This window comes from Astyanax mexicanus, chromosome 4 (assembly GCF_023375975.1).
Source record: "Astyanax mexicanus isolate ESR-SI-001 chromosome 4, AstMex3_surface, whole genome shotgun sequence".
NCBI lineage: Eukaryota > Metazoa > Chordata > Actinopteri > Characiformes > Acestrorhamphidae > Astyanax > Astyanax mexicanus.
This window is the reverse complement of record NC_064411.1, coordinates 11637666-11664436: the sequence shown is the minus strand read 5'-3', so window position 1 is coordinate 11664436 and position 26771 is coordinate 11637666. Positions and strand designations below refer to the sequence as shown.

Genomic DNA, 26771 nt, shown 5'->3' with positions numbered 1-26771 from the left:
AACTGGTCTTTCCATAAGTCTGCGACATTTGTGAGGCGTGTGGCCACGTTGGTAGGTTCTTACATTCAATTAATGTCTGAAAAGACAGCTTCCAGTCATTATATCTAAGAGGGTCTCCTGAAAAAACACAGGGTTCTGAAATAGGAATCCTGTTGCTGTGATTGCCTCTGCAAGGGTTTTCACAAGGTCATTAGATGTTTCATGAAGTAAATAGTGATGTTGAGGGACAGATGCTTGAGTGCATGGAGCTTGTTGACAAACATTAAAGGGTAGGTTTAAAGTATCTGACACTCCAGTGGGCATCAATGGCTGAAAAAGAGAAACAGGATTGTTGTATTGAGCAGTGTAACCCTTTTTCCTTGTTGAAAAAGAGGAGTAGTATTAAAATGAAAAGAATATTCAATATACCACTTTTGCCTGCTAGTGGTCTAAGAGAGGGGTCCATCTCTTGAAGCATTAAAGGTTAGATGGATAAAGATAACAAAAAATATACATTACACCAGCAGGATAACAAGGAAGTGACTTACACAGACAGTCATTAGTCTTGGGTAAAATAAATGTAAACTTGTATAAAAATTAACTGAACTGTAATGTTTGACGGTTTAGTGTACAAATCTTTTTAAGTACTAAACAAAATTAAAATATTAAAAATACATTAATTAAATGGGTCCAAAATTCATAAAATTTTGGTCAAAAATGTTATTCTTATTGCAAACACATATATATATATTTAACCTTTTGAAAAAAAAACCTGTTTTGTATCACTACCCTTCTTATGTGCAACATGAGTCAAAAATTACCCGCATTCATTTTCTATGGTAAGTCATATATGGCTGAGTGTTTCTATGATATATATTAGCAATAAATTAATTCAGTCATTCAATATCCACAGGATTCCTCAATTAACTTGTTTTAAATCATAGTACACCCTTTTTTTTTTTTTTTTTACGTTTTGAATAAAACGTTTTTTGGTATCACTACTCCTCTAATGCACAAATGGGTCAAAAATGACCCACATTCGTTTTCTATGGAACTTTCTTTTTCTATGGAATTCTTTTTGCTGGAAAGAATTCAGGGCTGCCAACACTTTCGGCCATGACTATAACAATAATAATAATAATAATAATAATAATAATAATAATAATAATAAATAAAATGCTTTGAAAGAAAAAGGAATACCCTGTATCACAATTTAGATTTTTTAAGTTATCTACTTTTCTAAATAAAAGCACCAATGTAATTATCTAAGTACAGTACTTATAACTAAAAGTTATGCAGTAGATTTAGCTAACTAATACAGAGTACTCAACAGCTAGGTAATAATAATTGCTGTTAACATTATATTTACAATGCTTCAATTAAACCCTGCCTATGGTGTCTGCATTTGGATCTACCCACTTAACCACCCTGTAAACTACCCTGTGTGTGTGTGTGTGTGTGTGTGTGTGTGTGTGTGTGTGTGTGTGTGTGTGTGTGTGTGTGTGTGACACAATAAGAAACATGCTGCAAATACTAAATAAGTATTAAATGTCATCAGAAATTTTCTAAAGTTATGTTAAAATAATTAAAAGCAGCACTGAGTTGTGAGACAAGAGCTGTGCTGAGCAGTGCTGAGCTGTGAAATAGAAAATTTGGATTGTGTCTGACCTCTGTGTGTAAAACTGATGTTAAAACAGAAAAGCGTCTTCATAAAGTAATGTTTTTAAAATTAGTGCTAAAGAAAACCTCAGCCAGACATGACTCATAACAGAAAATGAATGTGGGTCCTTATTGACCCATGTTGTGCATTATTGCAGTAGTGATAAAAAATAGGTATTTTGTTCAAAAAAGGAAAAAAATATATAAAATAAGGATGCACTATGATTATAAACAAGTTAATTGAGAAATACAGGGGTTGGACAATGAAACTGAAACACCTGTCATTTTAGTGTTGGAGGTTTCATGACTAAATTGGAGCAGCCTGGTGGTCAATCTTCATTAATTGCACCAGTAAGAGCAGAGTGTGAAGGTTCAATTATCAGAGTAAGAGCACAGTTTTACTCTAAATATTGCAATGCACACAACATTATGTGTGACATACCAGAGTTCTAAAGAGGACAAATTGTTAAATTGGGTTTTGTCCCAATTTGGGTAATGTCAGCATAACACCAAGAAGCACCAACCACATCCAACAGGATTAACTGTGGATACTGTAAGAGGAAGCTGTCTGAAAGGGATGTTCGGGTGCTAACCAAATCAAATCACGCAGAATTCAATGTGCACCTCAACTCTCCTGTTTCCACCAGAACTGTCCGTCACCCCAATCAATTATTGTGCTCTACAACCAGGTGTTTCAGCTTCATTGTCCAACCCCTGTACATTGGATACTGAATGATTGAAATAATTTATTGCTAAGATATATCATAGAAAAATAACACTAATCCATACATTAAGTTCCATAGAAAACAATGGGTCATTTTTGACCCATGTTGTGCATTAGAGTGGGTGTGCATATGTTGCGCATCAAAGGGTAAATAAGAAAAAAAAAAACACTCTTGCTTCAACTTGACTGTGACATGCAAAAAACTCGCAGATTTCTCTTGTCCACAATTTCTGACAGGAGAGTTTTCATATCCTGTGCATCATTGCAAATAAATGTGAAAGGATATATAATTTCCCCTTTTTTGTCAGGATCTGTCTCAATGCTGAGGGAATTCAACTGCTCCAGTGCAGATTCAGCTTCTTCCTTTTCCATTGTAAGAAACTGTGGTGCAATAACAGCAGAATTGAACAGCTTTGCGTGGTCTTTCACCCATTTGTGGACTTTTGGCATGTCATGGATGATTTTGTTTTCCTGTTAAAAAAAATGGAAGTATTCTATGCATTTGCATTTAAAAAACAATTAAACTACTTTGTAAACTTTGTACAGTTGTGTTGTTTCTGTGTGCATTATAATATCATTATATTTAAATAAATAAAATCACCAAATAAGTTTTTAATATTAGTATAAGAAAAGCTCTGCTATTACAATTAAATGTCTCTATACAAAAATTTTAAAGATTTTAGTGTTACCATGTTTCCAAGGTGTTCCAGTTCAGACTTCTCTCCAGGTCCAGTCTATAGGAAAATGTAAAAATAATAATCATATACTATTATTTGATACACATTCACCATTTCTATTCAGATCATGGCTGACATTATAATTTATTATTAATTTATTAATAATGATAATTTTTTTTTTTTATTTTAATACAATTTTAAACATATCTTTACCTTTAATATTTATCAACCAAATTGCAAATATTAAACTATTTCTTACCATTGTATCTGTGTTTTCGTTTGTATCCTCTGTAATGTCCTGTACCCAAGAGAAAAACAACACCATTACAATAATACTTGGCAAAATTACCTTATCATTCCCAAACTGCAGTTTATCGTATGTAAAATTAGATAGAGCTCATGTTACATTCATTAACATTTAATTACACTGTGGTGGAAAATAATGACAGGAAGAAAGAAACTGCAGAGTCTCTGAGTCTTGATCAGAATGAGTAACAAGATTTATTGAGAAGACACGCGTATGAATACAGAGTGATCTCCTGCCTTGCAAGAGTGCCATGCTCTCTTTTATATCTTAGATCCTCCCAACCCTTACTATCTTACTTTCCCAATTATGGGCACAGTGCCACCATTGTGACACGTCAACTTCTTCTGACAGGTGGTATGACATAATCCCTTAGTGAGCATATCAGACTGGTTCTCCCCTGGCCCTCTGCAAGCAGAAGGAAAGATGACCCTGGCGCCAGAACAAATGTGACGTGCATTCCTTTGCACACACACACATAGACACTGCTTTCCTGATATGCTCACTGAGGGAAAAATATTAAGTCAGAATGAGTACACATTATCATCGCATGGAACAAAAAGTAATATCATTAATAGTCGTCATTATTTATGAATCATCACACGTCATTGATTATGAATCATTTCAATAAACACCTTCCATCACACTCCCCCCTTTGATTCTGAATCAATAATAATAATTTTTACAGATAATTTTCTTTACCTTCATCAAACAAACGGTCCAGCCCAAATGCAGTATCTAACTCTATTGTATCTACTGTAACTTGCAGGAACTGGCCTTTCTTCTGCATATGGCGGAACAAAACTTCAGTAAGGCAATTACATAACAGTGGTCCACAACACAGCAAAAACACCAAGAACAAAAGAATAGGTAAAACCATAAAGAAAACAGTTCGTAAACCAGCTAAAGTAGAACCCCAGTCCCACAACCATGACTCAGCTCCTCGTTCTTCATTGTTCAGTTGGGCAGCCACAGTGCGCATCTGGTACAATACATCACTGATATTACCTCCTGGGGCATCATTAGGGGGAACATAGGTACAACAGTGCTTACCGATCATGCTACAAACCCCACCTTCTTTTGCTAAGAGGAGGTCAAGGGCCATACGATTTTGTGTAGTCATAAGTCTTAGGGCCGTAAGTTCAGATCGCACCCCTTCAAATCCCCAAATAGTCTGGTTTACAAATGTAGCTAGTCTGTAATGGACTCTGGTGAGGTCCCTGCGCAAAACCCCCACCCCCCACATTGGAAATAATATTTCAGCGAAGCGTGCACTCTCGCTGACCATTTTGTGTTCGTCAGGTACAGATAAATCTGTGTATGTGTCACGTCGAGTGCGGAGACGGGGATTCATAGAATAGAGAACAATGTGTGCACTTAACCGGACTAGAGCACATCGGCCTCGTTGTAGTGTAGGTAGATAAAACAGCAGTCTGTGACCACAATACCAATACCAGTCTGGTATCCAAATAGGCCTATGCATGTTGTCAGTGGTCACCCCCCCAAAGTCTCTTACTAGATTCACAGTGCTATTGCATTGATTAGGGTCTAAGCCTCTTTGCCAACTACTGGTTTGATTACCGGGCAGCCTGGTACAAGTCTCCCCCCCCCCCCTACTAAATATATGCAATCATTTGGTGCTTCTGAGTCTGTGTCATTTTCTAATTCCCTATCGAATCGTCTGAAACAGATTGGGAAAAGTCTGGTGCTGGTCATCCCAAACTGAATATCAGCATCTAGCTTCCCTCGATTCCCTTTGAGAAAAACATTAGCATCTGTATCAGCATTTTTAAGCCAGGTTTGATTAACTGTGTTATATGTGTCTGTATATAACTCAAAGACAAATGGATCGGCTGCAGCATGAGGTATTAGGGCACAAGCATAACAAGTATTATTTACACCTGATGTACGAGCTGTAAAATTGGCATATTGCCAGAAAATGTTCTTTCCTGGGTGTCTAAGATAACCTTTATCAGGACCATCGGAGCTGCTCCTTGTAGTCAGAAATAGTGTCCCCATGATGGCCAGCAGGCAGGCCAGCCCCAGTGTCATCATTGCCACTTTCTTGGGGTTGATCCCCTCCCTCATCTCCTAGTTCATATGCACTGGTCCCAGAACAGCAGAACAGCAGTGAAGCTTCTCTGGCACTCAGAGAAGTCTACATAACGCCTAAGAAGCCCCGGGAGTAATGACAAGTGTCCGCATACAGAGTATGAGAACAAGTGTTTCTTCATCTCAGCTGTGGACATGCTGGGGCCTATTGCACACCAGTCCCCACGCCGGACTCTCCCTGCCTCGTTATGCCCACCATGGATCTGAGAAGATTCATAAACAAAATGTTTACTACATTAACTTTCTCTTTTTTTCAGAATTACAACATAAAGTTATAAGTGTTAAAATCAAATCAGTTTTTTTTTCAACATTGTCATTGTTTTTGCTCTACACTATAGAATACATAGTCTCAACATTTATTTATCAAATACCTTCTTATTTTCTTTTAACCTTTCACATTGTCTAATTTAATCTTCAACCATAATAATGTATATATTTTTATACATTAATTAGACATTTTCTTACACTAGATGCTGAGAAGCTGATCTACACCTTTGTTTTGATTAGACTATTGTAATGCATTATTCTCTGGATTACAATTATTATTCTCTACAATTTACAAATTACATCTTGGTCAGAATGCTGCAGCTACAGTTCTAACTCACACACAAAAAAAAGAGAGAAGATTATTTAGATTGGATTTTAATATTCATTTAGTGTAAAAAGTGTAAAAATCTCTTAATGGCTTAGCAGCTAAGTATATATCAGGACTCCTGACAGATCGACAATTCCAGCTCATTTGTTGAGAACATTTAGCGTTGCATTCTGTATTTATGCACCAAAGATTTGTAACTCTCTATCAGTTTATATCCATCAGGGATCACCCAGTTCTTCCTTTGAAGCACATCTAAAACTTATTTGTGCACTTCATATTAATCTTAGTTGTATTTATTTTAAAATAGTTTGTTATGTGCCCAACATTCTTAATGCCAATCTATAGACCCACAATCCTCAACTTTACACTTACTCAGAAATCCTTAAAGCATTGCTCAGAATATTTAGTCTGATTAGTGCTGTTATTTGAGGGCGAACACACAAGGAGCATAAAACACCCCCTTTTTATTTTAGTTATTAAGTAAGAGTTCAGTTCCTCCAAATCTGTGATGAGTATGATGCAGTCAGTGCATTTCCTCTATCCTTTGTAAACTTATTTTCCATCTGTTAGTCTAAAAACATTTGGCTGATGTTAGAATTTAAATGTGTGTGGAGTTGTGTCCACAAGCTGTTGTAGGGATGGTCCACCTAAGTTTAGACTAACTAGTTCCTATGACAGTGATTTTGAAGCTATGAGGTGCAGTGGTCCTGTTCGGAGTTATTGGCCTAATATTTATTTTCCTTGTTCAGTTCCAATATATATTTTTGCGAACTGTGCTACCTGTAAATTAATTGCAAAAAATAAAAACATATTTAAGTTTCACTTGTTTGGCATAGTTGCAAGACTGTTAGCTGGTGGTTTAGCAAGCTAGTTATTATTATATATATTGAATTAATTTAGCATTAATATTAATGCACATATAAGAGAAAGATTTCTATCTTACCCTATATATTTTTTAAAAACTTTTGGAGCAAACAAAGCTCTTTTTGTAGTTGATAGTCTACATTGATGTATTAATAAGATTTTAAATGGTTAATTTTTATTTAAGCCAGCATGTTTGGTTACTTTAGCTAGTTACAACTACATCTGAGTTTATATGTATTAATTTTGTCAAAAACCAGTAAACAACTTCCCTTACATAAGCCTTAATGGAGATGATTGTTATTAAAAATGTTTTATACAAATCATAGTCATTAGGCAACATAAATTACATAATGTAAACCTAAAAAAAAAAAAAAAACTTTCCAGTGAAAATTGAGGGCCAATGTGTGATAGGCCTCTAATGTATTAATCTGCCCAGCAACCATGTTTGGCTACTGTTTACAATGAAATTAAAGATTTTTTCCCTGAACTAGATATTATTTTTAATTCATCAAAGTTTTTGATGAGAAACACTATTTAAAAGAGAAACAAAAAAAGCTAAAACCTCCCTTTTTTTTTTCCTTAAAAAGAAAGGTAAAACAGTCATAATTTGAGTCACCACCAGATTTAAAGTTTAACCAAACATTTTCTACATGAGGCATAAACATCAAAAATTAAATAAAATCACTCCTTTTAATGGAAAAAAAGTAAACAGGCATAAAAATAAAAAAATCTGGTCTCACGTCTCTGTTGCTGGCTCAGGCTGAGGGGTGGATCCACTGGGCTGATTGGCTGCTGGGGGTGGGTGGTGTTGATGGTTGAGCAGGTGCTGTCTGAAGCGGTCTCTGATCGCTCAGTTCTTCCAGATCTGAAACCAGTTTCCTGGACCAGTGCTGTAACATTTCAATCACAGCAGGTCCGGTGAAGACGCAGTCCAGCCATCGACCGACAGCTGGACCAAACACAGTCTCTCATCTGAGACTCTCCTCATGAAGTGCTCTGGTTCAGATGATGTTCACAGTACTGTTGCAGAGGACCCTGTCTCTGAGGGTCAAAACTCCTGTGATGAGCACCACCCCCGCCTTCTCAAACACCCAGAAAACAGCACTGAGCAACAATCAGTCAAAAGAGAAAAAATCCCTCCAAAAAAAACTTTAAAAGAAAAAAATAATAATAAAAAAGAAATCCTGAAAGGAATTCTAACATGGTTAAAAATTGTTTAGCCTCATGAAATAACTAAAACAAAAATTATTTCCAGCCAAACGATGCTTGATATTTCTAAACTGTATAAACATTAACATTATATTGTTGTGCTCTGATGGGGACTCAAAATATAGCCAAGAATATGCAAGCAAGTTCTTCATTGCGAGAAATAGAAAACATATGGAAAGCAAAACAGATAGCTTTGTTTTATTTAAAGACATCTGATGTCTCCTTGTTTAAGAGTCAGAAAGAGAGACCCAATTCACTGCAGCTCGTAATAGATACAATATTAAGTTTGTCAAATTAAACCTTTCCAAAGAAAGTAAGGTCTTTTCTTACTGGTTTCTAAAATCTACCATCCTCATTAAGAGAATCAAAAGATCAGCATAGACTGAGATACATGAGAACCACTAGAGAAATTAGATATGTGTATTCTTTAAATCTCATTCAGCTGAGACTGAGCTGAAGTCAGTCTCAATAAGAAAAGAATAATAATAGAAAAGGCCTAAACCACATGAAGACAGAAGCTGTGTTCAGAATGGCTCACTCATTAACTCTTTCACTATGTAGCATTTTCTATTTACTAAACGAATTATGGAACAACCAAACAATAAAGCATGTTTGTCCTGCTCTGAGGACGTCTAATACAACAGCACTGCATTGCATTATAGTATATTTTGGAATTTCAAAATTTTGTGATGCATTAGGTTTTTCATAGTGAACTATATAGGGAACAGAATGTACTGCTGCGGTTTTTAAACAGTATTGCAAAAATGGTTTACACACTATATAGTGCACTATTTCTGGAATAGGGAGCGATTCTGACACAGCCACACACACATTATATTCATCATTAGATTCGCTTATAGAATATCAGAGTTAGACAAATGTTAGAAACATACACACTTACACACACGCACAGACACACACACACACACCAAATGTGATAGAAGATAGCAGAGAAGAGATGTTTTGTCTATCTCTCTCACTGCTTTATTCAACACACGCAGAAACACACACACACACACTGTCTCAAAAGCCTGGAATCCTCATCTCTTTTCTGTTTCAATCAGAGATGACTTTCACAATGTGGACATTTGTACAAAACTCATCACTACTACTCAAACATGAAGCTGTCTCACATTCACTAAACTGCCATCCTCCGAATTCTACAGCATTCTCCATAGAGATAATGAAACATGTTACATTGAAGAGTACCAGCATGGCTCAATATTCTGCCCTACTTTAATATATGTATATTGTGTTTATATGCTAACGATTCCAAACTTTTGAACAACACTACATAAACACACACAGACATACACATATAGTCTTGGCTCATTTGATTGAAAAGAGCTGTATCATGAATTTTTGGATTAAGTTTCAATTCTTTAGTTACTTGGGATCCCATTTTGTTCTCTCATTCGATTTTAATGACTCAGAGTAATTTAGCCCCAATAATCACGTCTCACCTTCCTTCTTCTATCCCTGCTTAATACACAATCAGTACCCTGTACTATTAGTATTATTTATGCACTCCTCCCCACGGTCCCGGGACCTATTACTCTAATGACACGTCTATCAATAGAGGCCTCACGACCAGGCTAGTCTTCTCTTTACTTTAAAGATATATTTACATACATCAATAAAGGCCTCACGACCAGGCTAGTCTTGTACACCGTCATGTAACTATACACTGTCCAGGGCGGAGTGCTGAAGGAAGGATGGAGGGGAGTAAATTAATTTAAGAACAATTTTACATTTAAACATTTAATATTTCCTTAATGAGTAAATTAGTTAACCTGTCACTCACCACCAATGTTTGTTGATGAGGCTTGGATTTGCGAATGAGGGGTGAGAGGCCGCACTTACCCCCGCGGTACTTCGTCCTTATTCTGTGGAATTTTCCCTTGCTTCTGGGGCCCAGCTGTTTTGCTGGAGAGCGTCCTCGGCAGGTGCTTAGTCTCTCCCCCTCCGCCGCAAGACCATGCTCATCCTGTTCCGTGACGCCAAATTGTGGTGGAAAATAATGACAGGAAGAAAGAAATATTCAGAGTCTCTGAGTCTTGATCAGAATGAGTAACAAGATTTATTGAGAAGCCACACGTAATGAATACAGAGTGAACTCCTGCCTTGCAAGAGTGCCAAGCTCTCTTTATACCCCACCCTTACTATCTTGCTTTCCCAATTATGGGCACAGTGCCACCATTGTGACACGTCAACTTCTTCTGACATGTGATATGACATAATCCCTTAGTGAGCATCTCAGGCTGGTCCTCAAAATACTGCAAGCAGGGGAGGAAGATGGCGCCAGGGCTTGTAGACACAACAGCTGTGACGTACATTCCTTTAACACACACACACACACACATAGACACACACTGCTGGCGCCAGATAGAGAAAACTCTTACTCAGCATTTCAGAAAAGCTCACTGAGGGTAAAATGTTCACAGTACACATTATCATCGCATAGAACAAAAAGTAATATCATTAATAGTCGTCATTGTTTATGAATCATCACACGTCATTGATTATGAATCATTTCAGTAAACACTTTCCATCACACCTGTCGCTTTGTCGCTTTCCAGTGTGAACGCAGGGTCAGTCCGCGGAGAAGCGCCTTTACTCCACAGTCCGGCTGAACTGCCTCTTCAGAGGTTCCGCAGTAAAACTGAACTGAACGCTGCGGTTTAGAGCACTATACAGTACAATAGCACTGTAACTGTGTTATAGAACGGATATCAAGTAAATAAAAGCGCTCCGGAGAGTCTAAACACAACTTCTCTCCTCACTTTCTCTCTCCTTCTCCTCCAACACACACCCACAGACACTCACACTCTCCCTCTTAGTCCCGCCTCTACTCGGCGCGGATTGGATAGAAAAATGTCTGTCGAGCTTTTCACTCGTATGATTGGCTGAGCTGAACAGGAAACCAGCAGGAAAAACCCGCGAAACAGAAAAGGCACATGGGAAATGGAGTTCGTTTACACTTACAACGAAAAACAAAAAAAATAATACAAATATACAGGATATTTTTAAGGGTCCTACACAGGTATCTAATGTTATCTAGGTAGCCAATGTTCCCAGTGCCTTTTTAACCCAAGTAGCTAATGTTATCTAGCTAGCCAATGTTCCCAGTGTTCTTTTTAAACCCAAGTATCTAACGTTATCTAGCTAGCTAATGTTCCCAGTGTTTTTTTTTAACCCAAGTATCTAACGTTATCTAGCTAGCCAATGTGCACAGTGCTTTTTTAACCAAGTATCTAATGTTATTTAGCTAGCTAATGTTCCCAGTGCTTTTTTTAACCCAAGTATGTAACATTATCTAGCTAGCCAATGTGCCCAGTGCTTTTTAAACCAAGTATCTAATGTTATCTAGCTAGCCAATGTACCCAGTGCTTTTTTAACCAAGTATCTAATGTTATTTAGCTAGCCAATGTTCCCAGTGCTTTTTTAACCAAGTATCTAATGTTATCTAGCTAGCCAATGTTCCCAGTGCTTTTTTAACCCAAGTATCTAATGTTATCTAGCTAGCTAATGTTCGCAGTGCTTTTTTAACCCAAGTATCTAATGTTATCTAGCTAGCCAATGTGCCCAGTGCTTTTTAAACCAAGTATCTAATGTTATCTAACTAGCCAATGTTCCCAGTGCTTTTTTAACCAAGTATCTAATGTTATTTAGCTAGCCAATGTTCCCAGTGCTTTTTTAACCAAGTATCTAATGTTATTTAGCTAGCCAATGTTCCCAGTGCTTTTTTAACCCAAGTATCTAATGTTATCTAGCTAGCTAATGTTCGCAGTGCTTTTTTAACCCAAGTATCTAATGTTATCTAACTAGCCAATGTTCCCAGTGCTTTTCTAACCAAGTAGCTAATGTTATCTTGATAGCCAATGTTGCCAGTGCATTTTTAACCCAAGTATCTAATGTTATCTAGCTAGCTAATGTTCCCAGTGCTTTTTTAACCAAGTAGCTAATTTTCTTGGTAAATGTATTTGAACTTTTGTTTGGGCCCTTGTTCAGACTGGAGATGGTATTTTTTGTTGGATAGGTCTAAACAAGTGTTCAATTACAGGTTTTAAAAGGCCATGCAGAGCATCAATTTTAGTTTTGCTCCTGTCTGCTTATTTTCTAGGACTACAAGATGTTGTTATTCCAGGACGCTTAGCATTGCTAACTGTAAAGATGGCAAGTCCCACAAAAAGACCTAAAGAAGAAACTGAGACAGTTTCCGGCTTTATTCACCACGTGTCACCAGTGAAGTTTTCAGCAAACAGAATTCATTCATTGCGGTGCTACAGACCGGGCGAGAGGAATATCATGATGCTACGAAGAGGCAGAGATTCTTAAAGGCTGAACAGAACAGGACTGCGCTCTCCTTTAGGAATGTGGAAAAAAAACCAAAGTGAGTGATTCTGTCATATACGAATGTATCCCTGTTTATCAATGTGTTGTCCTAATATGTTTGTTTGTTTGTCAGGTTTAAAGGGAACGTCAGACTTTGATGTGCTGATAAACAACAGAACTGATGTGACAGTAACCGCATTGATCTTTGGTGTTAGGAATCCTCCAGCAGATAAGAAGACCAACCTTGAAGATGTCAGCAAGATGGTGGCTGGCAAAATGGTAAATACTTTGGACACTACATGTACTGCAAATTCTATTTTCAAACTAGAGTTGGGCGATTATGGGCTAAAACAAAAACACAGAGATGGTTCAAAACTATGTTTACTTTTATTTTGGTTTTACTTAAATCTCTCCTTTAGGGTTCAAGTGCAACCAAAAGCAAGCTTGTATTAAATACAAGCTCGATTAATCGGATAGAAATTTCGAGCTGCACATTGAAGGTAGATTTAAGGTGAAATAGACTACTCAGTGGCAACTTTTTAAGGGTATTTGTTGTCTAAATGCGAGTGAGACATAAATTTACTAAGAATGTGATCTTTTATGTGTAGCAGACTTTAGTAACATTGAATGAGAGAAAGTAGAAAGTGAAACTGCTTTCCGGCTGCACGTTTAAGGTAGATTTAAGGTGGAATAGAATACTCAGTGGGGAATTTCATGGATACACGAATTTTTTGAGTCGTCAGTAGGGGTGTGACGAGACACTAATATGACGAGACACGATACTGGGTTCACGAGAACGAGACGAGATTTAAAACAAAAAAAAAATTAAAGAAAATGTCAAAAATGAAAAATGGCTTGAAAATTTGAGTTTTATTTGACAAAATCATAGAACGCAAACTTAACAGACTGGTTTCTCTCACACATTGATTTTAGAAGAAATAGAAATAAGAATAAGTAAAAAAAAACTTTTATAGGTCTTATATAGTGCAAACAATAAGTGCAAACCACAACCAGTCATATTAAGTCTATGGTTTGTGTTTTTTCTCCTGAATCTCTTGTAATTTAACTATGCATAACCATAACCAGTCATATTAATACTATGCTAGAAGTGTAAACAGAGACAAAACATGTTTTTAAATACAGTACAGAGCTAAGGGATTAGTACAGCTGCGTCACGTGTAGGATTTACTTACAGTATTTATATATGGTTTGTGTCTTGTTGGTCACTCTGTTACCGTTTATTGTTTCCACTGGAGCCAAAATGCAGCCAGACATACAACTTAAAAGTAGCAGAAGCATCTTCTATATCAGGGGTATTTAATTAGAATTCAGTATGGTCCAGTTAGAGAAGGTCTGGACCGATTGTTAACTTGTGTTATGATTTAGTCACGCCCAGTGCGCTCGGCGTGACTTTAGTTTCCACCCGTTCTCTGGCTCCCTATCTCCTTATAAAGGCGTTTTTTTCATGGCCGCGTCCCAATTCAACAGCCGGAGCAGCGGGACCACGACCCTGACAACACGGGTTCGATCCCGCGTGAGGAGCGGTGTGTTTATTTATTTATTTTTTCCTTACCGCGTCTGCACCAGGCCCCCAGCTTTTCCCTTCCAAAACGTGCCACCGGAAGTGTGCTGCTGAGGGATGAGAGGACCATTTGAGCAAAGCTATCCATTCACTTCCATTCATTTCGGGGTGTCTTTGAACCAATAATAAATGTATTTCCAAGCCGTTTTCAATTATGACACGACCCGTGTTCTTTTCTACAAAGAACGGATTTTCTGCAATTTGATCCATAAGATTAATAATCTGTTCATAGCTTTAGAAAATAACATTTTTATACAACTATGCTAACGATGGCGTAAAAAGACAGCGACCCAAAATACCATGCTGTAATGTTTGGAGAAGTTGCTCCTCTTAATTTAAAAGTACAGAGCTGATTGAATTAGTGCAGGGTCAAAGTAACCTCTTATTATGCAAATATAATGCTACTACTATCAGTTATAATACATTGTAGATAGTAAGAAAGTAGTAAATAGAAGTAAGATAGACTATGAGAATTAAATGTATAGATATAACTGTAATTTATATTACACATTTATTATTATTATTATTACTGAGTTTCTAAATGCTTGTTATATAGAAAACTATTCTTCAGTAAATCTGTGGACTAATATTGGATATCAGTAATACTAGTTTTTATCTGCTGTTTATTCAATAAAAGCCCCATTCTGGGACGGAATGGAGCTTTTCTCACTGTGGACTGAATAGGTCTGTGCAGCTCCTATAAACAGTACGGTTGTTTGCACGGCACGCAGAAGATTCGCGTCATGCTGGCACCAGCGCAATCTCTCACTTTCCCGGTTAACGCCCCACGAGAAGCCGATCAGGAAGTGACACGATTGGCCTCACCTGGCTCCGTTGAAATCAGCGGGATGGCTTGGTCCAGTTAATATATACTGTCAATGGTCTGCACAGATCTGATTGACTGAGGAGAGCGTTTGGTGATCTTACCCCACACGTGATTGGTCTGTGATTTGATGCTCTGCAAAGCGTGTATACAATTAAATCCTTTTCAGTAGGTTTGGGTCCGGACCCGGACCGTAGTCCGCCCATTCTATGCAAATACCCGAATTTTCCTCTTCTGCTGAGAGCTGCTCTCACTCCTCAGCCACACACTCCCTGGTATCGCTACTGTGTTGCCAGATCCCTTTTAAAAAGTCCACTGTGGTAGTGTGAGGACAAGTGGTCAGGAGGTTACCGGAGAGAGGTGATGCAGAGACGTAAAAACAGTCTGGAACCAGGTAGTATCCCTTTCAAAGTGTTTATTGTGACAAACGAAGCACCCAAAAACAAAACGAAATGTACAATATTTACACACTATTTACTCACTGTCCACGGGTAGGAGTTAAAGGTGGATTGGCAGCTACCACCAAAATGCTAAATGAACATCTCAATAAAACTCTCGTCGACATACCAGCCACGCTTAACCAGTGTGTGACCCCCCAATAGTGTACCAGCCTGCCCTTAAATACTTTTAGCCCACCTCCGGCTAAACCAACAAGCAATTAACTAGTGGGCAGGTGGGTAAGACAACTATACATGACAGTTATTATACAATATTTACATATTTACAGATAATAAGACAAGCATGCATACATTTGGACGTCCAGGTAAGTATTAGGGCTGGGGCGACGCGTCGACATAATCGACGTCATCGATTACGAAAATACATCGATTTGCATAAAAAGACTTAAGGCTGTCTACCAAAGGTTTTAAACCTGCCACAGGCAGAAATTATACAGTTTTGGTTTATATTTGTGCATGGCATTTCGCAGTTTCCAGAAACAGTAGCATTATTCATAAGTTCAGGTGTTTAGCTAAGCTAGCTGCCTTAAGTTATTTTAGCTAGCGCCGTCGGCGCTGCGGTGTTACACCGTTTTCTGTCACTGTCAGAATTTTGTGACCAGTGCTCACAGTTATGAGTGTTCATTGGCAAAACGGGAGCTTTCTATACCTACACCTTACCCTCAGCCCTAACTTAACCGTTTTGGCCACTCGGAGTAAACATTTGAAACGAACACGTTTCGAATCGGCCAGTGCACCGGTCTGCTGAGAACTACCTGCCCGTGGTCACAAAATCTAGCGGTCACAGAAAACAGTGCAACACACGGTTGTGGTGTATGGGAGCTTATCCATTTTTAGCGTTATAGATCTGAACAACGTGCTGTACATGTAAGTGATTATAAGTGTGGGGTTTGGTTTAGTAGGCTTGTGTTGTTGTTGTTGTTGTTGTTATTATATATAAATATAGTAATTTATCGTTTGCTTTAAAACGTAAAATAATAATTATTTAAATATGTTTCTCAATAAATAGATTAGTCGACTAATTGTAAAAAATAATCGTTAGAATAATCGTTTAAAAAATAATTGTTAGGGACAGCCCTAGTAAGTATTAATAATTATTTTACAATGTTAATGCATTATTTTGTATGTTTTATTTTACACAGGTACCCCCAGGCTCCCCTGCCCCAGAACACCCCTTGGTCTCCACCCAGACCATCAGGACCCGGGTGGCTCGTGCGCCGCCATTTTTACAGGATTCAGGTAAGTACTGTGTTTGTTATAGATTCTCTGTGTAGATAAAATGTACATGGGGTTCTTCGTAGATGATGATGTGTTCAGGGGCCTGACGTCATCACACCACACTAAACAGTTTTTTCTTCCCGCCAGTGGCGCAAAAAGGGGGTATGCAACGTATGCGACGCATAGGGGCGCTGCACTAGAGGGGGCGCCAAATCGATGCCGGAAAAATATTTCTAGTCGGTATTTTCTGTAAGAGCTGTTTGTTCATGTATGATAATACACAGGGGCGTCACCTGGCCGGGGCTTTCAGTAGCCCCGAATCGTTTCGCTCAGCTCAGCTGTATTATTAGCAGTGATGGTAGTAACGGCTTTATAATAAACGGCATTAACACTAACGCCGTTACTTTTTTCAGTAACGAGTAATCTAACTAATTACTGTAACTATAACGCCGTTACCATTTCAGACACCCTGTTACTGCACGTTACTTTAGCAGCTGAATGACCTTTTTTTTAACAGACAAAGGGCCCTATCACACACCCCGTGCAAGGCGTGTAGGGTGGTGCGTTGCCACCCGTCAACAGTCTATTTTTAGGCCTGGCATGCGTCCTTAAAATAGAGTTGGACTTTTGGATAAATTTAACGCTGATGGGCGTGGTGGTCTGTAAATGACATGTGTTCAGGTAAATTTCTGGAGTGTTTCTATCTTGGCGGCGGAGTGATACCCCTTCTTTACCACAGAAAAATAAAGCTCACCCAGAGCCTTCAGCAATCAACTATAAAAATAAAATATACTTTAAAATCTGCACAGTAACTATAGTTTATTATTAGTTATATTTATTTCTGTCAGTTATAAGGATTTATATTTATGTTTAGTACACAGACTAAATAACTGTAACTATAACTGTAGCAGACAGGCATTCTGCTGTGTAAGAATTTCAAGAGTTTTTGATATGGAAAATTAAAAGACTAAACATAAATTTATTTAATTTAACTTTGCTATTATTTAACTGAATTATACTTTTATATCTGAAAAATAAAGCACATTGTCGGCGTCTGGTGCTGCCCGTCAATTATATAAAACTTAAAACATTTGAAATACACAGAAATATAAAGCTATACGTTAGAATTCATTTCTTATAACCAGGGAAAATTTATTAAAATATTAAATATATTAATTAATTATTTAATTAAGATCTCATCCGTTGCTCTTAAATGTTGCAGGCACGCAAAGTGGTGCTTGGCGCAGCGCGCGAAGAATAACAATTCTATTAAAAAAAAAAAAAACATTTTAATAAATAAGGTCAGACAAGTGTAGTTAAATTCATGTTATTAAATTCACTAAAGCCAACAAATGTACTGATAATTAATAAAGAGAAATCAGGCAAAATGCGCTGTGCTCTCTCTCTCTTTCTCTCGCAGTGCGGAGCTGAATTCAGCGCGAGGCTATAAATATTATAAAATATATATAACTCAGTTCAGTTAAATAAAAATAAGTTTTTATTTTAAAAAAATAAATTTTTCAGTATTACAAGTCTTAGTAATTTTTTTCGGTCTTGTGGAGTTTTTTGTTTCTTATTTTGTTTAATTCGTTAGATTATATTTTTGTCAAGATTTTGGGTTTATTTTCGTTTCTTATTTTTCTAATAATAATAGTAAATATAGCCGCAAGCGGCAATCATCGGGTTCAAGCACCAACTTGCACAATGGTGCCTACTGGAGCATTGAATGGTGATGTGTAAGAAGGTCTAATATGATTGGAGATGCCCTGTCACATTTAGAAATTATCAAGTTTTTCACCTGTTATTAATGTTGAGCAGAGGCCTTTCAACCTGATCAGTGCTTAAATTCACATGTAAATCTAGTGAACTTTGTAGGATATTCATTAAGTGAGTTAGAACTAGTCAAAAGGTGTCTACATGTTATTGGTATTGATCAGGTGGCTTCAACCAGAATGTTCACAAAGTGGTATTCAGATTGACCTTTGAACCTTTGCAGAACAAGCTGAAATGTTTGACCAAACAAGTTTAAATTAACACAAAGGAGTGAATGTTCTGATGTGACATGTAATGACGAAGTTATTATAAATCTAGTTCTGAATTAAATGGCGCTTCATCAAGCACCAACTAGCACAATGGTGCCTACTAGAGCATAGGATGGTGATGTGTAAGAAGGTCTAACACAATTGGAGACATTCTGTCACATTTAGAAATGATCAAAAGTCTTTCACCTGTTATTAATGTTGAGAAGAGGCACAAAGGAGTGAATGTTCTGATATGACATGTAATGTCAAGTTATTCTTAATCTAGTTCTGTATTAAATGGCGCTTCATCAGAGTGATATTGTACAGAGGTCTTTAACATTGTGAGATTACAGCAAATACTGCAGAGTTACAGCAATTTAGGTTAGAAATTCCAAGGACGCACAGATTGCTTGATGCCTGGAGAGTATTGTATGTGAAATTTTCACAAATGTTTTTAATGAACATTTACCTAGAGACTCTACAGTGTGCAGCAAGACTGAAATGGAGGTGATAGGCCAAATATCCAGAGAGTAGTTTCAATATAGCTATTTTCAAACAATTAGCAATTATGAATGAACAAAGCACTTTTTAAACATAGTTGTATTGAGAAATTTGTCAGAGCCACTGTACTAAATATGGCAAAAACAATTAGATGTCAAAATAGTACAGCATGATTGACATATACTCGTTTTTTTGGAACAGCGCCCCCCAGTGGGCGGATTGTTTCAGCACTTTGCAGGTCACTACAGTGTCTCCACCTGAACATAACTGCCAAATATCATCCAGATTGGGCAACATTCAGCCTGCCAAAATGTCTGCTGAATGCTGATTGGCTGATGGTGTTCAGCCATGTTGATTGATTAAGTTGCCCTTTGAACATCCTTTAGAGGCTGTATGATAGATTCTGCATGCAAAGTTTCAACTTGCTAGGTTGCACGGTTGCTGAGAAACAGTGCTCCAAATTTACCTCTTGAAGTGAATGGGGCATATATCCGGAAGGACTAATTTGCATATGGCGGCCATATTGTTTACATATTTCAACTTTTTCTTAATGAATATTGAAGCGCATGCTCTCACGAGTGTTTTGATACCAAACATGCCAGGATTGGTCAACATTCCTAGGACTAGTTTGCAAAAGTAGGTTTTGCATATTATGCAAATTAGCAAAAAAATCTATATAGACGGAAGTGCATGGTCCAAATTGGAAAGTTGTTGGTATTGCCCCAAGGAATCCATCAAAAAAAGAATTTTGAATGTAGGTCTTATGGTTTTTGAGTTATTGAGAAAATTGTGAAAAATGAATTTCCTTGTTTATAGCGCCACCACTTGACCAATCGGTGCCATTTTTGTTGTCCACCGAGATGCACTGATCCTACATCTACCTACCAAGTTTCATTTCTCTATGACTTACGGTTTAGGCTGCACAACTGTTTTTTCAGGAGAAAAAGAATAATAAGAAGAAGAAGAAGAAGAAGAAGAAGAAGAAAAATCTTAGCAAAAACAATAGGGTTCTACGCACCTTCGGTGCTTGAACCCTAATTACATAATTTATTTTCTTTAGTTAATTTTTTTTTTTGGGGCAAGTAACGCAATAGTTACTTTTACTGGTAACTAGTTACTTTTATAGTGGAGTAACTCAGTTAGTAACTCAGTTACTTCTTTGGAGAAGTAACTAGTAACTATAACTAATTACTTTTTCAAAGTAACGTGCCCAACACTGATTATTAGTGAGGAGACAGGCTGTGAATGGAACATCTCTTAATGCGAATCACAGAGCCAGTTCACGGATAAAGTTCCGCCTTTCAGGAGAAACAGCCAAACAGCTTGCTGGTTTTGCGGAGCACTGTGGGCTAGTAGGGAAGCCCCGCCCCAGCCCCCCCACCACCTCTCTGAGGAGGATTTTTGAGGGGTTTTAAGGTCTTGCACTGGATATTAGCACTGATGTTAAAACATGTCTGAAAATATGGCGATATTTGATAAAGGGGGCGCCGATAGTCTGTTTGCATACACCTCAAAAAGTATGTAGTTGCACCCCTGCTTCCCGCGAGACAGTTTTAAGCCTGACGAGAAATATCAAGTTTTAATCTCGTGAGATCTCGTGCCTCGTCACACCCCTAGTGTATTTATTTACTACAGCATGTGATAGAGAACAGTTTTTGAAAAGCTCGTTCATTTTCCTTACAGAGAAAAAACCCTTAGACCTTGAAGCCATACGAGGATTACAGAATGACACACGACTTCAGTGGACGGTACTGCAGCTTTGTTGAGGGGCAGACGCTGTCATGGACAAGACAAGATGAGACGAGACAAGTAACTACAAGAAGCAAAAGAATAAAAAACAGAAATGTTAATTACACCACCAAACTCGACTCCAACTTCCACCATAATCTGAACACACAAACCAAACACACAAAAAAATCAAATAAGAGACTCCTCTTCACCTTTCTTCATTTATTTAGCTTTATTAATATGAACCAATTTTACAATAAAATAAAACAATACTTAACAATAATAACAGTAGTGAATAAAGATAACAGTAATTAAAATAAAAGTTCTGGAAAAAAATGACAAAATCATCTATATAAAATATTTACATTCTTATATTTATACACACATTTTCCCTTCTACACACACACACACACACACACATCGAATCTCTGTTACACACAGAGTTATTCTATCTTACACAGACGCACTGAGGATCCAAAATCAACCCCAATCCCTGCATAGAGGGGCTGAGTGAAGGTGGTGTAGAATGTGTGTAAGTGTGTGAGAGTGTGTGAGGGTGTATCAGAGGAGACTCTGTAGAAGGACAGAGTGCCGGAGGGACAGTCCACATACACTCCTACTCTCCTACAGCCGGAGGGAGGAGTGGAGAGTTCAGTTCTGTTTTTATTGTGATAAACAGAGTATCTGTTATCAGAGCAGTACAGACTCCAGGAGATTATATTCTCTCCAAACCTACAGTCTGATCCTGATCCTTTCCTGCTGATGGTTTTATAACTCAGAGCTACTTCAGCTTCTCCTCCGCTCCACTCAGCCTCCCAGTAACAGCGTCCAGTAACACCAGTAACTCTCTCTCTACTCAGAACCTGCGGACACCAATCAAATCTCTCTGGATGATCAGGATACGACTGCAGCTCCTCTCTACACTCCACCCTCCTGTTCTCCTCACTCAGAGAGAGATTACACTGCGCTGTGTTCAGATCCAGAGTGAAATCACAGCCGTCTGAACACAAGAACACACACAGAGTGTATTTAGTGTGTAGTGTTATATTATATTTATTGTGTGTTTAGTGTTATATTTAGTGAGTGTGTACTGTTATATTTAGTGTGTGTAGTGTTATATTTATTGTGTGTAGTGTTATACAGTGCCCTCCATAATTATTGGCACCCCTGGTTAAGATGTGTTCTTTAGCTTCTCATAAATTGAATTTTATTCAAAATAATATAGGACCACGATGGGAAAAAAAAAGTAAAGTCCAACCTTTAACTCAAGTAAATTTTAAGGGGGAAATAAAATCCCTGACTAAGAAATAATTATTCTTCATAAAATCACCTGTTCCACAATTATTGGCACCCCTAACAATTCTTAGGAAATAAATTTAATAAAAGTATTTCTGTCACTTCTACAGTAGTTTACGAAGTTGATCAGAGTATGTAGGAACATTTAATTAGTAATTCACAACTTCCTGTTTCCCTGGGGTATAAATATGACGTGACACAGAGGCCATTTATCTTCAACATGGGAAAGACAAAGGAACATACCATTCAAGTGAGGCAGATGTGTGTTGACCTTCACAAGTCAGGCAATGGCTACAAGAAAATCGCTACTCGCCTACACCTGTCCATATCTACTGTCAGAGGAATTATTAAGACGTTTAAAACAACTGGAACAGTGGTAAACAAGCCTGGACGAGGACGCAAGTTTATTTTGCCACCACGCACAGTGAGGAGGATGATAAGAGAAATAAAAAGTTCTCCAAAGCTCACTGTTACAGAATTGCAACAAATGGTAGCTTCTTGGGGTCACAAAGTCTCCAAAACAACCATCAGGCGCTATCTACATGCCAACAAGCTGTTTGGGAGGCATGCACGGAAGAAACCATTTCTCACTCACAATCATAAACGCAAACGTTTGGAGTTTGCTAAGCGGTACTGGGACTTCAACTGGGACCGTGTGCTTTGGTCAGATGAAACAAAGATAGAGCTCTAAGTGGGTCTAAGTGCTCTAAGTGGGTCTGGCGTAACACAAGAGCTGAGTATGCAGAAAAGCACCTCATGCCCACTGTGAAATACGGCGGGGGATCAGTGATGCTGTGGGCCTGTTTCTCTTCTAAAGGCCCTGGGAACCTTGTTAGGGTGCATGGCATCATGAATGCTCTAAAATACCAGGACATTTTAAAACAAAATCTGGTGGCTTCTGCCCGAAAGCTGAAGATGGGTCGTCACTGGGTCTTTCAGCAAGATAATGACCCTAAACATGTGGCCAAATCTACACAGAAATGGTTCACCGCACACAGAATCAAGCTCCTCCCATGGCCATCTCAGTCCCCAGACCTCAACCCCATTGAAAACCTGTGGGGTGAGCTGAAGAGGAGAGTGCAGAGGAGAGGACCCAGGTCGTTGGATGATTTAGAGAGAATGTGCAAAGAGGAATGGTCAAAGATCCCTCTTTCTGTATTCTCCCATCTTGTGAAACATTACAGGAGAAGATTAGGTGCTGTTTTGTTGGCAAAAGGGGGTTGTACAAAGTATTAACATCAGGGGTGCTAATAATTGTGGCACACATGATTTGATGTTAAATAATTATTTCTTAATGTGGGATTTTTTTCCTACTGAATAAATTCACTTGAGTTAAAGGTTGTATTTTACTCTTTTTTTCCATCGTGGTCCTATATTATTTTGAACAAAACTCAATTTATGAGAAGCTAAAGAACACATCTTAACCAGGGGTGCCAATAATTATGGAGGGCACTGTATTTAGTGTGTGTGGTGTTATATTTAGTGTGTGTGTGTGTGTGTAATGTTATATTTAGTGTGTGTAGTTGTATATGTAGTGTGTACGTAGTGTTATATTTAGTGCATGTGCAGTGTTATATGTAGTATGTGTGTACTGTTATATTTAGTGTGTGTGTGTTTTTATATTTAGTGTGTGTAGTGTTATATCTAGTGTGTGCGTGTGTTGGTATATTTAGTGTGTGTGCGGTGTAATATTAAGTGTGTGTTGTTATGTTTAGTGTGTGTAGTGTTATATTTAGTGTGTGTGGTGTTATATTTAGTGTGTGTGTAATGTTATATTTAGTGTGTGTGTAATGTTATATTTAGTGTGTGTAGTGTTATATTTAGTGTGTTTTTGTGTTGTTATATTTAGTGTGTGTTATATTTACTGTGTGTGTTGTTATATTTAGTGTGTGTGTGGCAATATATTTTTTGTGTGTGTAGTGTTATATTTAGTGTGTGTGTTCTATTTTGTGTGTGTGTAATGTTTTATTTAGTGTGTGTGTAGTCTTATATGTAGTGTGCACATAGTGTTATGTTTAGTGTGTGTTGTTACATTTATGTCACGTCTCTAGGCTTTCCTCTCACACACCCGAACTCTATTTTCCAAAATCCCACTGGCAATGACGTCACCGTCATCCGCTCACTCTCACCCAATCGCGTTACGCTCCCCCGTTCAGAGTCACCTGTGTTCTAGGAAGTTCCGGTTCATAGTAATTTTAGGTTTTGTATATTTAGATTTCAGTCAGCGCCTGTCCTTTGCGAGGTATTGCCGACTCATGTTGCGTACTGAGCGTTATTCCAAACCCTTTTCTGTCTGCCCTTTTGTTATGACCCTTTTTCCTGTATCACGGATTTTGCCTTTTGTCTTTGCCTTTATCGGATTTGTTGTATTATTGGACTGTCTCTCTGGCTTTGGATCTTGGACTGTTTCCTGTACTACGATTCCTGCTTCCAGTGTGAGTGTTGTTCAACCTGTTCTCTGTTACTCTGTTTACTACTCTGTAAATAAACCCGTCTTTACCTTTTACTCTGCGTGCGTCAATCCTATCTGTCTGGCGTTACAATTTAGTGTGTGTGTGTATGTACTGTTATATTTAGTGTGTGTGTAGTGTTATGTTTAGTGTGTGTGTAGTGTTATGTTTAGTGTGTGTATGTACTGTTATATTTAGTGTGTGTGTAGTGTTATGTTTAGTGTGTGTGTGTAGTGTTATGTTTAGTGTGTGTGTAGTGTTATGTTTAGTGTGTGTGGTGTTATATTTAGTGTGTGTGTAGTGTTATGTTTAGTGTGTGTGTGTAGTGTTATATTTAGTGTGTGTGTAGTGTTATGTTTAGTGTGTGTGTGGTGTTATATTTAGTGTGTGTGTAGTCTTATAGGTAGTGTGTGCAGTGTTATATTTAGTTTGTGTGCAGTGTTATATTTAGCGTCTGTGTGTAGTGTTATATTTAGTGTATGTGCAGTGTTATATTTAGTGTGTGTAGTGTTATATTTAGCGTCTGTGTGTAGTGTTATATTTAGTGTATGTGCAGTGTTATATTTAGTGTGTGTAGTGTTATATTTAGTGTGTGTGTATGTAGTGTTATATTTAGTGTCTGTGTAGTGTTATATTTAGTGTGTGTGTAGTCTTATATGTAGTGTGTGTGCAGTGTTATATTTAGTGTGTGTGTAGTTTTAGATTTAGTGTGTAGTGTTATATTTAGTGTGTTTGTAGTGTTATATTTAGTGTGTGTGTGTTATATTTGGTGTGTGTAGTCTTATATGTAGTGTGTGTGTAGTGTTATATTTAGTGTTTGTAGTCTTATATGTAGTGTGTGTAGTGTTATATTTAGTGTGTGTAGTAGTGTGTGTAGTGTTATATTTAGTGTGTGTGTAGTGTTATATTTAGTGTGTGTGTGTAGTGTATTGAAGTGCAAATAATAGAAGAGGTTAAGTACAAAAATAATATAAGTTAAAAATAAAGCATCTATAGATAGGGCCTTAAGGAGGTCAGAGGGAAATAATGGGATAGAGGAGTAGAGAAGAGGAAGAAGGAGATGAGGTTAGAATTAGTTAGTTTGTTAGAGGTGTTAGGAGAGTAAATGCTCTTTGAAGAGCTCTGTCTTCAGGAGTTTCTTAAAGATAGCGAGAGATTCTCCTGATCTGGTAGTGGAAGGTAGTTTGTTCCACCATTGGGGAACTCTGTATGAGAACAGTCTGGATTGCTTTGTGTGAGTGTTTGGCAAAGCGAGGCGACGTTCATTGGAGGAGCGCAGCGGCCGGGAGGTAGCGTAAGCCTTCAGGAGTGAGTGCAGGTAGGAAGGAACCTGTACTGTCATCACCTTGTAGGCGATTGTAAGCACTTTGAATTTGATGCAAGCAGCAACCGGTAGCCAGTGGAGCTCAATGAGCAGCGGAGTGACATGTGCCCGTTTTGGTTGGTTGAAGACCAAACGTGCTGCTGCATTCTGAATCATCTGTAGTGGTTTTACTACACAGGCCGGGAGGCCAGTTAGTACGGCATTGCAGTAGTCGAGTCGTGAGATTACCACAGCTTGTACCAGGAGTTGGGTGGCCTGTTGCGTCAGAAACGGTCAAATTTTTCCGATGTTGTAAAGCGCAAAGCGGCAGGATCGAGCAACTGAGGCCACATGGTGCGTGAAGAGAAGCTGGTCATTAACCATGACACCCAGGTTCCTAGCAACCTTTGTCGGTGAGAGAGAGAGAGAGTCAATGGTTATGGCAAAGTTGTGTTGAATAGAAGGTTTTGCTGGTATGACCAGAAGTTCAGTCTTTCAGAGGTTTAGTTGGAGGTGATGTTCCTTCATCCATGCGGATATGTCTGAGAGACACTGTGATATTCGTGCAGAGATTGAGTGATCATCTGGTGAGAACGACAGGTATAGCTGAGTGTCGTCAGCAAAGCAGTGGTAGGAAAAACCATGTGAGCGGATAACCCGACCTAGAGAGGTGGTGTATATTGAGAAGAGAAGAGGTCCCAGTACCGAACCCTGGCGAACCCCAGTGGGTAACGAGTGGGCTGGGGACAGCCGTCCTTGCCATGACATCCTGAACGAGCGCCCAGTGAGGTACGATCTGAACCATGACAGCGCATTGTCTGAGATCCCCATGTTCGAGAGTATAGTTAGGAGGAAGTCATGGTTGACTGTGTCGAAAGCATCCGAGAGGTCCAGCAGAATGAGCACTGAGGACTGTCCTGCAGCTCTAGCAGT

At 38.2% G+C, this 26771-nt stretch overlaps 2 protein-coding genes and 1 long non-coding RNA gene across 4 annotated transcripts in view; 1 reads left to right on the top strand and 2 right to left on the bottom strand.

The window, feature by feature from the left end:
- LOC125801307 (zinc finger protein 585A-like) overlaps window positions 1-26771 on the top strand; it is a 188292-nt gene that overhangs the window by 11573 nt on the left and 149948 nt on the right. The gene's annotated exons all lie outside the window — the stretch shown is intronic.
- Window positions 2665-3339, bottom strand: LOC125801599 (uncharacterized). Its single transcript, XR_007438802.1, has 3 exons — window positions 3299-3339; window positions 3052-3096; window positions 2665-2833 (listed from the first exon to the last, which is right to left on the bottom strand). It is a non-coding gene; the product is annotated as an uncharacterized LOC125801599 (long non-coding RNA).
- The window catches only part of LOC111196763 (NLR family CARD domain-containing protein 3-like), a 43074-nt gene continuing 37305 nt past the window's right edge, over window positions 21003-26771 (bottom strand). The window contains exon 11 of the mRNA XM_049478463.1: window positions 21003-21789. Coding sequence (XP_049334420.1) covers window positions 21233-21789 — 557 coding nt within the window. The 3' untranslated portion in view covers window positions 21003-21232. The remainder of the gene's footprint in view (window positions 21790-26771) is intronic.